The sequence below is a fragment of the Musca domestica genome, unplaced genomic scaffold (genome assembly GCF_030504385.1).
Source record: "Musca domestica strain aabys unplaced genomic scaffold, Musca_domestica.polishedcontigs.V.1.1 15, whole genome shotgun sequence".
NCBI lineage: Eukaryota > Metazoa > Arthropoda > Insecta > Diptera > Muscidae > Musca > Musca domestica.
The window spans coordinates 3119432-3134617 of NW_026712207.1; the positions used below are offsets into that span (position 1 = coordinate 3119432).

General features: G+C 38.2%; 4 protein-coding genes across 4 annotated transcripts in view; 3 read left to right on the plus strand and 1 right to left on the minus strand.

Moving 5' to 3' along the window:
• The window catches only part of LOC101901793 (terpene synthase), a 197646-nt gene that overhangs the window by 41926 nt on the left and 140534 nt on the right, over nt 1-15186 (plus strand). The gene's annotated exons all lie outside the window — the stretch shown is intronic.
• On the plus strand, nt 196-1315 carry LOC101887620 (probable prefoldin subunit 4). The gene is made up of 3 exons (XM_005180786.4): nt 196-355; nt 521-742; nt 1058-1315. The coding sequence occupies exons 1-3, from the start codon at nt 311-313 to the stop codon at nt 1205-1207; spliced, it is 417 nt and encodes a 138-aa protein (XP_005180843.1). The 5' UTR covers nt 196-310; the 3' UTR covers nt 1208-1315.
• LOC101887787 (eukaryotic translation initiation factor 3 subunit E) lies at nt 4208-6768 on the plus strand. The gene is made up of 3 exons (XM_005180787.4): nt 4208-4431; nt 4573-4965; nt 5766-6768. Exons 1-3 carry the CDS (start codon nt 4342-4344, stop codon nt 6585-6587), a joined length of 1305 nt encoding a protein of 434 aa, XP_005180844.1. The 5' UTR covers nt 4208-4341; the 3' UTR covers nt 6588-6768.
• LOC101888997 (dentin sialophosphoprotein) lies at nt 8915-13825 on the minus strand. The gene is made up of 8 exons (XM_011293084.3): nt 13623-13825; nt 13463-13560; nt 13253-13400; nt 12385-13123; nt 12007-12329; nt 11753-11941; nt 9211-11696; nt 8915-9150 (listed from the first exon to the last, which is right to left on the minus strand). The coding sequence occupies exons 1-8, from the start codon at nt 13705-13707 to the stop codon at nt 9091-9093; spliced, it is 4128 nt and encodes a 1375-aa protein (XP_011291386.1). The 5' UTR covers nt 13708-13825; the 3' UTR covers nt 8915-9090.

Here is a 15186-nt window from a genome sequence, read left to right on the forward strand (position 1 = left end):
AAACATCCATCAATGCTTCCCAAAAAAAGGTCCCAGTGCAACAGTGAGATAATATCCAACTTTTTTTGTTGTAAATGCAAAACGTTGGTCTAATGTGTCGCCACATAACTTTTTATTTAAAACAAACTAAACACAGCTATACTAGCAGCAAATAAAGTTATCGATTACTAACTCATTTTGATTTATCGTTTATCTCCTGCTACCAAGAGTCGACCTACATTACCCTACACACAAAAGAGGAGCACAGCTGCAACAACTGTTCAGAAAAAATTAAATTAATCACAGGCAAAAGCATTTAAATACAGAAAAAATGGCAGCAAAAGTAGCAAATGCCCCAAACAAAGTATTCCAAAATGTAAGTAGTCACAAGAAATGGCTTCCATGGAAGAAAGCAACAAAAATTCCAAGTCTAACCTCAATCAAACTACTGCTCTTCCTTTGGCTGCTTACTCATATTTTGTGTGGGGGCCTATAAATACAATGTAGCCGATGGAATATAAACAAATGTTCTTTTTTGTAGCACGATGATGTTCACATTTCATTTGAAGATCAACAGAAAATCAATAAATTTGCCAAACACAATGCCCGCATGGATGAGCTGAAAGTTGAATTGGAAATGAAAAAGAATGATTTGAAAAGTGTGGAAGAGGCTTTGGAGGAAATTGAACTGTTCGATGAAGATGAAGAGATCCCCTTCCTGTTCGGCGAAGTTTTCCTGTCACACAAATTGACAAGGACACAGGTGAAAAATCCTTTTTTTTGTTGGGCTAAATTTTATTAAGTCCCTCGTATTTAAAGATTTTTACCCATATAAAACCCTTTTTGGGTTCACATAAGGTGGATATCATAATGTCCGTTATAAGATTGCTTTAAGATGGGGACGGCATGTATTTTATAGGTCATAATAGAATATCGTTTCTGTGACAAAATTTATACAAAAAGGAATTCTTAAGAATATTTAGCCTAATCGGATATATGTTCCTGATAATATTGTTTTTGTATTTAAATCTTCTTTTTTGTGTGTTTTTATTAACATATTTTTCCTTCTTTTTTTCAGGAACTTTTGCAAGAGACCAAAGAACAAACATTGAAAGAAATTGCTGCCATCGAAGCCAAAGCAAACGATATTAAGGCCGAAATGAATGAACTCAAAGCTCAGTTGTATCAACGTTTTGGCAGCAACATTTCATTGGAAAGCGATGATTAAATAGTTGTTAAAAATATAGTTGATATCTCTCTGTGTGTATCTCTGGCATTTTTTGCACCGGCTGCGAACAATTCAAAAATAAAATATTTATAAAATAATACAAAAGTATTTCTTATATTTTAATGATATTGAGTGAATTCAAAGTTTGATTTTAACGACGAAGAATACATCTATATCAGATTTTTGACAAAAATACGAGTTTATCCTGATAAATGGCATCTTTACTCCCTTGCCAAAAAGAAAGGTGTTTTTTAAATTCAGCTTCAAATGACTAGTTCTATCCAAGATGACTAAAATTAGAGAGAAATTTGAATATTTTTACTCACCAAGCTCAATCATGTTCTATTTTAGCTTTATGTACTCTCCACTTACACCGAGTTTCGTTCTTCTTTCTGACTACGAGGAGGACTCCAGATCGTTCTGGGTTAGTAATTTTTTTAAACGAACGCACTTTGATATATTTTATAGAAATACTCGGCCCGGTAATAAGTAAATTCTTTTGTTAGTGATGCTCTCATGACGATATTTAAAAACCCGAAACCGTTTCACACGAAAATACAAAAATCGGTTAAAAAGGCGCTTTCTTTCCCTTTAAAGACAATATTTAAAACTCCGAAACCGTTTCACACGAAAAACTAATAGTTAAAAAAGGCGACTTGTTTCTGTTTCTGTCTACGGGTATCTCCGATCCGTTAAAGATTAATATTTTTTAACACGAAATGCACTATCTGGTACCATTTTTACATCTGAACGTACTCTGAAATATTTTCTTGAAATACACTGCCCGGAAATGAGGCCATCCCTTTGGTAGTTATGGCCTTTTTAGCTCTTCCAAAACACCAAAACCGTTTCTAACGAAGTAATACAAGAGCCTGGAACCCTTGTTTCTGTTTACGATAAGATTTGGCGGCATAAGTTGAGTTTAGGGGCTATGCTTGGATTGACCTGAAATTTTTACCGCAGGTAGGTATTTGTAACCTGATTACGGCAATATAATTTTTTGTGGGGGAAATACCCGGTTATTCGACCCAAAAGTTCGGATACAACATCCGGTTTATATCCGGTTCTACGTAACCGATATCAATAATATGGGTATCATTTGAAAGCTTATGAAAATATCTATCCAACAAGTGGTCATATGACGGGGTAATTGGAACCTGTTTCGGAGAAATTTAGGAAAATGTGCATTTTTGTATGAGTAATTTTTGAAAAACCCATAAAAACTCGAAAATGGATCCATTATAGGGTCCTAAAATCTATACACAATATTATAGCTAACACTATTGCCTTTCCAAAATGGTGTCATATGTGTTGATATCTTTTGTAGTTCCGAAGATATTGACTTTTAAAGTCGTTACTTATGAAAGCAGTTTGAGTGAACCCAAGTTTTGTGTCGGGTTTAACGTTCTTGTTAATCTGCTTTGTTTTTAATTTGGTGTTGTTAGAATATTATGGATCGCGTAGTCGGTGTTGGACATATCCCAGAGGAGAAAATCTTAAGCCCCGGCCGAAGGCCGGCTACTTACAAAAATTACAATTTTTAGAAAAACTATGGATCGCGTAGCCGGTGTTGGACATACCCCAGAGGAGAAAATCTTAAGCCCCGGCCGAAGGCCGGCTACTTTCGAAAACTACAGTTTTTAGGAAACTATTGATCGCGTAGCCGGTGTTGGACATACCCCAGAGGAGAAAATCTTAAGCCCCGGCCGAAGGCCGGCTACTTACAAAAATTACAATTTTTAGAAAAACTATGGATCGCGTAGCTGGTGTTGGACATACCCTAGAGGAGAAAATCTTAAGCCCCGGCCGAAGGCCGGCTACTTACAAAAATTACAATTTTTAGAAAAACTATGGATCGCGTAGCCGGTGTTGGACATACCCTAGAGGAGAAAATCTTAAGCCCCGGCCGAAGGCCGGCTACTTACAAAATGTACAATTTTTAGAAAAACTATGGATCGCGTAGCCGGTGTTGGACATACCCCAGAGGAGAAAATCTTAAGCCCCGGCCGAAGGCCGGTTGCTTAAAAAAGCTATAAAGGTCAAAGTCAAATGCATCTAGACTGGAGAAAAATATAATTTAATGAATTCTATCTCTTATATCCACGGAACCACAAAAGATATCAACACATATGACACCATTTTGGAAAGGCAATAGTGTTAGCTATAATATAGTGTATAGATTTTAAGACCCTATAATGGGTCCGTTTTCGAGTTTTTATAGGTTTTTCAAAAAGTACTCATACTAAAATGCAAATTTTCCTAAATTTCTCCGAAACCGGTTCCAGCAACCCCGTCATATGACCACTTGTTGGATAGGTATTTTCATAAGCTTTCAAATGATACCCATTTTATTGATATCGGTTACGTAGAACCGGATACAAACCGGATGTTATATTCGAACTTTTGGGTCGAATAACCGGGTAACCGGGTATTTCCCCCACAAAAAAATTACATTGCCGTAATCAGGTTACAAATACCTACCTGCGGTAAAAATTTCAAAATGATCCGAGCATAGCCCCTAAACTCAACTTGCTCCGATTTGGCCCCTCCAAAATTAATAATAATTTTTCATTTCACATTTTCCACGTATTTACTGATTGGTACCATTTTTACAACCGAAAGCACCCCGAAATCTTTTTTGGAACACACGGCCCGGAAATTGGCACTCCATATTGGAAGTGATTAGTTTTTTAACCCTTTCAAAGATTCTTTTAAAACTCCGAAACCGTTTCGCACAAAGGAAACCTTTTACACATAATTGTTTTTGTCAGAATGCATTGAAATCTCAAGAAATATACTTAATATTTAATTTTCTACACGATAAATCCTTTTTTTCCACAAAAAAGACAAATATTTCCTTTCGTTAATTAAATGGCGCAAAAAGAACGGTAACGTTATGCGTCGATTGCAATGTCCCCCTTTGACAGTTAACCCAATCGATTACGATATTTTGTCCACTTTAATCGTTTATCAACTGTAATCGATAACGATAAACCATTTATTTTTTTTTCCTTTACACGTTTGACGTTTCATCGAATTATTTGCCAATTCGAGTCAGCACGCTTATTTTTTGCCAAAAAATAGTGGAAATTAAAGGATTTTAAGCTAAAAAGTATTAAAATATACAAAACAAAATGGCAGAGTTTGATTTAACAAGAACAAATTGTCAATTTTTGGATCGGCATTTGACTTTTCCTTTGTTGGAATTTCTGTGTGGCAAAGAGGTTAGTTTTCTTCATATACACCACCAGCAGCAACAGCAAAGCAAAGCCGTGCAGAAATGTTTTGGTTTGCACGGGCAGATGACCAAACTGGTGGTAATGCTTGTTAATTATAGATATTAATGTGATTTGTGTTTTTTACAGATCTACGATGAAAAAGAGCTGCTCGAATACATTTTGGAAACGGTGAACAAGACCAACATGATTGATTACACCATGGATACACGCAAACGTTTGGGCTTGAGCCAAGAAATGCCCGAAGAGTTGGTCCAGCGTAAGGCTGAAGTATTGGCCACCCTTAAGCAATTGCAAAATGAAGTTGCACCCTTGATGAAAGCAACAGATATCTTGAAGAATGGTGAGAGCATGAAGGACACCAAAACGTTTGTCAATGCCCTGCAAAAGGACTACAATTTCAAGGATGAACATTTGGAAAGTGCCTATAAGCTGGCCAAATATTTGTACGAGTGTGGTAACTACCAGGAATCCACATCGTATTTGTACTTCTGTTTGATTGTGATGTCGCCCGATGATAAGGTAAGTTTAGCAATGCAGAATGGAATGGGGAACCACCCTAATTGTGGGGAATAATAAGATAGAAGGAAAGCGAAATTTAAGGACATCAAATTCTGGGTATAAATATTTAGAAAACTTGCAAAAACTGTCCACATCCTTGAACTGGAGGTTTGCTGAGATTTACACTGGGTGTGGCTCATATGATCTTTTGATGGAGTAATGTAAAGACCATAACTATTTTACAATGAAATACACCTTATAACGTTTGCAAGAACCCCTAAAACATTTGGGTTCTAAGAGAAGGGTTGCTAAATTCACAACAAGGATTAGATAATAAATTATATTTCATTGTTAATGATCATGTAAAACTAGAGCTTCTGCCCTCCGGAACCAATACTATTGAGATTTGATGCCTGTTTTAATGTGAGATGATATTTTTTGGCAGCTGGATCCGCCAAAACAGCTTTAAAATATATCAAATAGCATCGCTTTTAAGAAAATGCTGCTGTTGGTTCGGGTCCAAGTGCAGGCAAAACAATCCCTAAATATAACACGCCTTCCTTTTATTAAACATCAAATGTTTCGTGTTTCTGGGAAAACGAAGTTTGGCTTTTCCACTCCTGATCCCAGGTTTTAATCCCTTCAACTTGGCTTACAGTTTCAGGCAATGATGAAGAAATTGTTTATTTTCATCCAAAACTAGGGACATTTAGTATTTCTACATTGAGTCTATGAAATCCGTCAGGGGATGATTTTTTTTAATTTTCCCTTTGTATTTTATTATCATCCATTAAATCCTCTTTTTCTCTCTCTTCTTCCAGAACTACTTGAATGTCTTGTGGGGTAAATTGGCTGCCGAAATCCTGACCTTGAACTGGAACACAGCATTGGAAGATTTAACCCGTCTGCGTGATTACATTGACAATGCCAATTTCTCAACAGTTCAGGCATTGCAACAACGCACCTGGCTCATTCACTGGTCCGTTTTGGTGTTCTTCAATCATCCCAAGGGCCGTGATTTGATCATTGAAATGTTTTTGCACAAACCCTTGTATTTGAATGCCATTCAAACAATGTGCCCACACATTATGCGTTACTTGGCCACCGCCGTCATCATCAATCGTACACGTCGCAATGCCCTCAAGGATCTGATCAAGGTCATTCAACAGGAATCGTATACATATCGTGATCCCATTACCGAATTCTTGGAGTGCCTTTATGTCAACTTTGATTTTGAAGGTGCCCGTCTGAAGCTCCACGAATGCCAAACGGTTATCTTGAATGATTTCTTCATTGTTGCCTGCCTCAATGAGTTTGTTGAAGATGCCCGCCTAATGATTTTCGAGACATTCTGTCGCATTCATCAGTGCATTACCATCAGTATGTTGGCCGACAAATTGAATATGACCCCCGCTGAAGCTGAATGCTGGATTGTCAATTTGATTCGTAATGCCAGATTAAATGCAAAAATCGATTCGAAATTGGGCCATGTTGTTATGGGTACACAACCGTTGAGTCCCTATCAACAGTTGGTGGAGAAAATCGATTCACTGTCAATGCGTTCCGAACATTTGGCAGGATTAATTGAACGTAAGAGTAAGCAAAAGAATCAAGAATCCATTGACTCGTGGAAATATTATTAAAAGAAAGAAAGAAAAACACAAACTTTGCTAATTACAAGTCCACACACTAATACGGTAAATTATTTTTTAATTATTTTCTATGATTCCATTTGATACGATGTATTGTACATTGAAAACCAAAAGCCTACAGAATAAACTAAGAACCACCCGCAGATTCTGGGCGAAACAAAAAAGAGGCAAAGAAATCATTGGATAATTTTGTTGCGTGTGAAGTAAGTATGATTGTGGTGAGGAGGTTTTGTGCTGAAGCCTTCATAGAGACTGTTGAAGAGGGTTCAGCATGGCACAAGCTTGTTAAAGAAGGACTTCGAAAGGTCTCTCCAAATACACATATCTTCTCTAGATATAAGTTTAACGGATTTAACTTTTCTTCGGTAAAATTTCTATTGATACACCTTCTTAGAGATCTTCAATAGATAGAATGCAGTTTGGAAACTCTATTTTACCTATAAGACAGCCTAGGAGGGTCACTAGAAAATCTTTGGAAAGCTATTTTCTCTGTGGCGTACGTTTTAAAAGCTCTTCAGTCTATAGATAGAACTTTCTAGAGAACTCCAATAAATAAAAGGTCCCCCTTGAGAGTTCGATTTCACCTACGAAAAGTTATAAGAAAATCTTTGGAAAGCTCTTTTCTCAGTGGAGGACGATTTAAGAGCTCTTCAATCTATAGATGGACATTTTCTGAGACCTTCAATAAATAAAAGCCCCACTGAGATTTCGATTTTACCTACGAAACGTCTCAAGGGGCTTCCTATAGATAGAAAATCTTCGAAGAGGTCTTTTTTCAGTGGATATACTAAAGAGGCCCTTATACGAAGTAGTCTATCAACTTGATCTCTGGTCTTTTATGCACTGAAGAACCCTCAGAAGACTTTCCCTCATCTTTAGGGTATCTTTTCACAGTTCTTCTAAATATAGCAGCTTTTATTGAGGTTTCAGGGGTCAGTTTTTTACCCATGACTAGAATCGAAAATGCACGATGAAATAATATGGTGCCGTTTTAAGCCACTCTCTAGAATATTACTCAGTTCAAGGATAACTGCTGGTACTGTGTCAATAAGTGAAGACATATCAAGGATATTTTTTTCAGTCTCCTCCTCGTCTTCTTGACAGAATTGTGTAATTGTTGTTGTAGCAGTTTTACATGTCTTGTTCGGGTTCTGCTAATGTGGCCCTAACTTCAGGTTCAAAAATTCGGCTACTTTTTTGGGCTGTAACCAGAGAGTCTACAGTAGCCTGTATCGTCGTTGGAAGTCATGTGACCTGTAATGATGTGTAAGGGCAGATTTCGCCATGGAGATGAGCAAATTGTTGTTGTTATAACAGCTTGGTTTGTCCTCTGCTAATCCGGTTCTAGTTCGAGGTTCAAAAATTCGGCTACCTTCGCAGGCTGTAACCAAAGACCGCAATTGGCCGCATAGCTAACCACAGATCGACTTATTGCGTTATCTGAGGTCAATAGGGCCTTTTTGTCCGCATCTCCAGTGCTGTTGGCTAGCGCTTTGAGGACCCTGTTCCTATTTTTCATTTTATTGCAGATAGCTGTGGATTGCGGGAACGAATTGAAGATGTCGAATATGACCCCTAGGATCTTGGGTTAATCCGTGGTCGGAATTAAATTTCCCTTGACCTGTATATTCACTGTGTTCTCATCTTCGCCGATATTGGAAGTCATGACCCTTTAATCGCAGCAGATCAGATCAGGTTTGGCCATTGAGATGAGCAAACTTCCTCATCTATTCCGAGAGAGTGTTGGCAAGACACAAATGTGCTTCAAAGGAATTCCGTTTCTTCCCTTGCTGACATAGTTTCATGAGGAGGCACCCTGTCGCAGTTCTCATCTCTGCCTTCATCTGCATTATCTTCCACTCCATAGCACTTTTATTCGCTGATCACACTGGCCCATATATAGCTTTATAAGAGGTCAAAAAAGTCCCTTGTACCCACTCCAAGTGCTGTCGTCTAGCGTCTTGAGGACCTAGTTTCTACTTTTCATTTTGTTGCAGATAGCTGTGGCCTGCGCGGACGGCTTGAACATGCTCCTAAATGAGACACCTGTGATTTTGTTTAAACTTGTGGTAGGAATAACATTTCCCTCGACCTGCACTTTCAGCTGTGTTCTCACCCTCCCAGATATTGGAAGTCATAGACCTTTAGTTGGACTGACCTTTAATGATCAACGGCCTAAGTTTTAGATCAGGTTTCATCATGCAGATGAGAAACCTTCATCTTCTATTCCGGAAGGATGTAGGCCAGAAAGGACTGGGAATTTGTTTCAAAGTAGTTCCGATTCTTCCCTTGCTGATGTTGAAGAAATGACTTGAAAGTATGGATATTTATTTTTATTACATTCCTAAAACCAATTGTTTGTTGCTTGCTAATATAATATAAATAAATGAAAGGGTAGCTATAGATCATTAGCAATATACGTTTTAAAATTACAAAAAATATATATCTTAAAATCGACCAAATAAAAAAAGGACAAAACATTTAACATTTATTTTTAAAAGACGTTGTTGATGAATTTCACTGGAACCGTAATCCTTTCGTTTTCCATATAAACCTGGAATCCAAAAATTCATATTAAAATTCCACTTATACTCCGAAACTACCATTAACTTACCATAATTAAGACATCATCTCTTAGATCGTCTTCTTTTGCATTGGCACTGAGACTGACCACAACTTCCGTTTGGCCACTGTCCGGAGCCACGTAACCTTCAGAGGGGCTAAACTTAAATAACTGTTTCCTATTGCATGCAATTTCAAAATATCGTCGTGATTTAAATCCATTATGGACAAACAGTGATGATCTATCAAAACGGCGATTTAAATTAATTTCCAAAATTGATGGCTTAACAGACCATGAAATCAATTGTTGCTGCTGATGCCTTGCACTGGCACTGTTGCTGGTGGAACGTTGTCGCTCCTCCTCTTCACCCTCAGCCTCATCTTCATACATTTCATTCACCGTACCCAGACTTGATGTGGGCGGTGGTGTTGGTGAATCTGCAGCACATACGACGGTACGAAACAACACGGTTTCATCTCCCTCCGGCAAAAATAGCGAGGAGGCCTCGGCAGTTTCATCCATATTATCATAGTTAAGGGTCAGCAGTATCTCATGTATACGAAAACCCGAAGCCAAATCCATGGCAACACTGGGATTTTCATGAATATTTTCCAGCTCTTTCATTTCCATTTCATTTTCAAATTTAGTCCACAGCATATCCAAGACATTTGAGGACATTTTGGCACGATCTTTTTCACTCATTTGTTTTAGGAGGCGACGTATGCGCTGACGATTGGCCTCATCGCCGCATATGACACGCATATTGGCCAGGGTTAGGACATTTCTCATTTTCTTTAACATTTTTTTGATCTCCTCTCGCCGCGGCTTAAATGTTATGCGCACATCCACTGTGTGCTGAGGAGGTATCAAAACTTTTTGAGGATATATTTCAAAGGCATCACAGAGGCGTGGCAATAAAAGGCCCAGCGAGTCAATGGACACCACAGCAAATGCCATTAACGGACCTTTGTTATAGAAACTTACGGTGCGTTCCAAAGGATGTGTAAGCTCACATAGATCACCCATTGTTATGAAGGGACTTCCGACGGGTCCCATTAAAATATTTTGTGGCACAACACTGGCATTGCCACCATACCCATAAAGGGCAACATCGAGAAAAGATTGCCCCAAACCCGAACCATTGGTGGTGGGGGCGTAGAATGATAGTTTACCAATTGCCACACCACGTACAGTGGGACAAAAGCTAATGTTTATGGAACGACATTCTTGGGAATGCATTGTTATGGTATTGTTACGTTCCGAATTGACAATTTGAAAGCCTGGGCCACTCACTTCAATGCGTATGACCAAACGTTTGCTGACAATGTTTTTGATTTGCATCGACTTGCGTGAATCGCTACGCAATTTAATGCTGCCCCAAGACAACTCCAGCGTGGTAACTTTAAGCGGAATTTGTTTGCCATCACGATGGCTAAATTCACTGGAATTAGAGCAGCGTGAAATACTGCGCATATTCGAAGCTGAAGCCACTGAGCGAGCCGAATGTACTGTACTGTAACTACAGGTGCTGGACGCTTCACTACCCACAGGTGAGGAGACAACTTTACGGGCCAAGCCTGCACCTCCCCCACCAACACCAGCCGAAAGCAACTGGCGTTCTGAGTTACTTGTCGTATCCAAGGTTGGTGTGGGTGATGAACTTTGAGAATATTGATAACGTGCAGACGCCGTAGACGAAAGTGGAGAACTTTCTACTCTAAACTCACTGACGCTACGCGGTGATAGCTGAGCATTGCTGGTACTACGTATTGCCAAACTGGCACCCACTTTGCTTGACGACAGATTAGGTGATATGCCAAAATCACAATCAACAGCAGCATTTCGAGGATCACCATCAAGGCGGGTGGAACATAGAGATTTAGGTTCTTTATTGGTGGCCACACCAACCGCAGTCACCCTTTTATCAACTACATAGGCACGAGATGGTCGAGAATTAACAGGAGTTCTGGCATTATCATCTTCATGCGGCGAATCTGCAACATCTGGTCGCATAGGGCTGCGCTCACGTGGAGATTTGCGTCGTACACGGCGACTTAAATTTTGTTTTGGCGTACCAGGCCATTCATCATTGTCCGCCTCGGCCCCATCATCGACGGCTGCCTCTGTAATACATATATTTGGAGTGGTCGTTGCCACTTCTATTGGACTCAGAGGTGATCGTGGCATTTTTTGCTGCGTTTGACTACGTTCCATTTTTTTCATATCACTTGAATTTAAAAGTGACTCTGTAAAGCTTATGGTGTCGGAGAGGTCAATTCTGCTGCCATTGCTGCCACGTCCTGTTATGGGATCAACATTTTCCTTATTCTCTAATATCAGATTTGCCATATCATGGCTGGGCATTTTCATATCAGAATCCAAGGATAGGGCGCTGCGAGGCCGCGAATCCATGGTGGCAGCGGAGCTATTATCATTGCCCATCGTTTGGGGGTTCATGCATGAGCGTGATTTCTTGGCCTGCATTATTAGCTGGCCAGTTAGGGCAGTAGTTGAGGTATTTTTGGAATCCAAATTTTCTGAAAACGTAAATCATAAATTTTTATATTTGAAAATAAATCATTTTTCAACTTACCCAATGCCCTGTCAATGGCAGACATGCTCAACAAATAGGAATTATCGGTAACATTCCCCGAATCCTTGCTCTCATGTTTTGAGTTAATTATACTCGAAACTCTGGTATAAGTTTTATTATCAGCCTTGGGAGTGACATCCAGAGTGGTTGATTTAATTGTTTTGGTGCTTGAGGCGCCATCCAGATTTTCTAAAAGTTAAGATATACACAGTCAATATTCCAAAGTTTTATACGCTCTCTATTGCATTTCTTACCCAGAGCCCTACCAATAGCTGACATACTTAAAAGATATGAATTTTCTGAGGCATTTCCCGAATCCTTGCTTTCATGATTTACATCCAACTGACTATTAACACGAGTGTAGGTCTTATTATCTATTATGGGTGTGGCAGGTACGGAATATCCATCGCCGTTTATATTCGAAGTGCTAACCATGTTACTATCATCTTCATCTACCAGGGCAAATGGGGTACGACATTTGTCAGGACTTTTGGACTTAACAATGTCCCATATATTCTCAGAACGCATATGGAAGAAGTTACCCACCGAAAAATTGGGATCGCCGGCTATTATGGAGCTGCAATAAATGTTTTTGAATTAATGTCAATATTTTTTAAATAAATCTCACTTACTTTGATGTTGAGGGCGAGTCAAAGCCATTTGACACCACTTCCTCGTTTATGGCCGCCTTTTCTTTGGCCTGTTCACTCAATGTCTTTGCCGGTATGGCAGCATATTCTTGGGCCCAGGATATTTCATCCATTAATAGTTTCGATTGCATCAGTTCTCCCGGAGCAAATTCTTCACTGGAAATACCAGTTTCATTACCGGTGCCTGCACCGGCACTAAATGAAAATGATGTCCCCTGATCGCCGTTAAATGATAATTGTGAAAATGATTTCTTTGACATTGACATATCAGCTGTACGCGGCAGACTCTTCGAGTCTTGATATTGGTCGAAAGAACTGCACACGGTTGAAGAAGATACCATTGAAATGCCATGCAGTTTACTGGCAGTTGCATCCATTTCTCCACCACCACCACTCACATTCAGTGATGTATCACAATTGCCCTGCAAAGTTTTACAAAGGTTACGGGTTTTCGGCGCAAACGATGAAGCCAATATCTCTTCAACTGATATGTTTTTCAATTGTTTCATTGCTGTTGGCGCCTTTATATTGCGTATTTCTTTTTTGTAAAGCGTTGAGCGACCTGTTATTTCGGTGGGCTCAAATGAAATTTTTGCATCTTTACAGGCTGATGGAGGGTTCGATGAGGTTGTCTCCAAATGTATTGTTTCATCTGTTACAAGATCTGATATATTAATTGTATTGGGACGACGAAATGGTACATAGTCGGTATGATCAAGTGCTACATGGTGTTCAATGGTATGAGAAGTGGGGTAGATTATAATGAGACATCATGCATAAATGACATTAAAGAAAAATATTAGTCACTTTGTCATGCAATTTCAACAATCAATTTTGGTATTTTACTTACGCATTGAATTTTCTGTAGCTGAAGAGCCATTATTAATAATACTTTTCATATTTTCCTTGTTGGCCGAGACTTGATGAGGTTTCTTAAAAACATCAGGAGATTTGGCATCGGCTTTTTGTAATGCCTCCAAAGCTTTTTTACGTTCCATCTAAACAATGAAATTCCAGCACATAAGAAACGAAAATGCGACATGCCTATATAAATACTTACATTAAGACGATCACTAATTCTTCGATCCGAGGACATATTTGTGGGACTTTTACTTCTATAGGTATTTTTAAAAGATTCATTCGACAAGTCACCAAAAACTATAAAAAAGGATATTAATTTGATAATAAAATACAGAATGTATTAATATTATAGCTCTTACATCTTCCTCTGCCCTTTAAGCTATCCATATTGAGTATGCCCAATGATGAGTCGTCGTTTTGCATTGAGTTTCCTTTTCGTTCCATTCGTAAAATAATTAATTGTTTAACATTTAAAATAAATTGTGTACAATAAAAACAAAAACACAAAGAACGGCAGCTGAGTGCGGCAGGATTGGGGTTAATTCGTTCGAGGATCAATTTTGCTTAACACAACACTTTTAAAAATGGCGGCTCAAAGAAATGGCAAAGTCAATCAGCGAAAGCTGACGGCGTCAAATTTTTAGTTTTGTTTTGGACGGCATCTCTTAACCCCTCTTTAGCAGAGTACGCACTATCGAACGTGTTCGATAGTGAAGACAATTAAGATTTTTCTTTGAAAGATATAAAATTTCAAAGTTAAACAAATTCAATTGTTTTTCTTTTTTGAATACTGAAAAAACAATCGAATAATGTAAAAAATTTTAATTGGTCCGTTCCAGAACAGCAAGAATGTAAAAGTTTTCACTACGATAACCGATTTTCCCTTTATGGTATCGAAGAAAATTGAAAAAGTAGTAGATTCTTGTGACAATTTAAACATAATTGATTTAAACAACGTTTTTAATTTGGTATATTAAGAGTCTGTTCAATAAAATCCAAAAATTTACGAGTTTTTCTGCATCTAAAGGGAACATCGGTTATTTTAGTAAACATTTTTACATTCTTGAAGTTCTGGAACATACCATGCATGGTAGAAGAATATAGGTAGACGCATCGACACAGCTGCTGGGACAATGAACTGTCAAACCAATTTTGGAATTGAGAATGTTGAATGAAAAATTATTTATTTTTCGATATCATATCCAGTACCTGCAAGATACTATTATTTTTGCGAATTTTCTTCGATGTCATAAAGGGAAAATCGTTTACATTCAAGCAGTTCTGGAGCAGGCCAATAATTCATGTATTATACTTCAAAATGCAAAACTTTTTCTTTGTGAAGTAAGAGTCCCGACAATTTCAAAAATATTTGTTTTGTTTGAGTTACTTCTAGAATTTTTTAGTGTCGCATTTTTTTGATATCACAAAGGAAAAAAATCGGTTGTCGTAGTAAAAACTGTTTCATGCCTGCAGTTCTGGTGAAGTGTATATTTCTGCTATTTTTACGCTCGTTTATTCGTTTTTTTTTCAGTCCTTTTTTTTTTTGAAGAAAATTCAATTGGTTTTCAAAGAACAAACCAACGTAATTGTAGGAATCGAAATTTCAAAAATGTCTAGCAGAAATGATTGTGGAGGATTGGGGAGGAATCCCCTTCAGAACAAATAGTGTGTACTCTACTTAATTTAAACATATCGACTATTCGATTACTATCGATGCATACTATCGGCTAGTTTTAAGCTGCAGTCTGTTATAACGGTACGGTTCGGTTGAACGCGAATAATTTACGATGGCTAAGCAAATTAAAGCTGAAAGTTATTTTGTTGAAAAAAAAGTGTGTTTTTCTTTTTCAAATTGTGTTAATTTGTGGAAAAATCAGTGAGCTGCCATACAAGAGTTCAAAAAATTTAATATTTAGTTAAATG

Coding starts and splice junctions, on each gene's coding strand:
- LOC101887620 (XM_005180786.4), top strand. CDS start 311: ATGGCAGCAAAAGTAGCAAATGCCCCAAACAAAGTATTCCAAAAT. Junction 356..520: donor CAAACAAAGTATTCCAAAAT/GTAAGTAGTCAC, acceptor TCTTTTTTGTAG/CACGATGATGTTCACATTTC. Junction 743..1,057: donor ACAAATTGACAAGGACACAG/GTGAAAAATCCT, acceptor TCTTTTTTTCAG/GAACTTTTGCAAGAGACCAA.
- LOC101887787 (XM_005180787.4), top strand. CDS start 4,342: ATGGCAGAGTTTGATTTAACAAGAACAAATTGTCAATTTTTGGATCGG. Junction 4,432..4,572: donor AATTTCTGTGTGGCAAAGAG/GTTAGTTTTCTT, acceptor TGTTTTTTACAG/ATCTACGATGAAAAAGAGCT. Junction 4,966..5,765: donor TGATGTCGCCCGATGATAAG/GTAAGTTTAGCA, acceptor CTCTTCTTCCAG/AACTACTTGAATGTCTTGTG.
- LOC101888997 (XM_011293084.3), bottom strand. CDS start 13,707: ATGGAACGAAAAGGAAACTCAATGCAAAACGACGACTCATCATTGGGC. Junction 12,330..12,384: donor GACTCGCCCTCAACATCAAA/GTAAGTGAGATT, acceptor CATTTATTGCAG/CTCCATAATAGCCGGCGATC. Junction 11,697..11,752: donor TGCCATTGACAGGGCATTGG/GTAAGTTGAAAA, acceptor TTACGTTTTCAG/AAAATTTGGATTCCAAAAAT.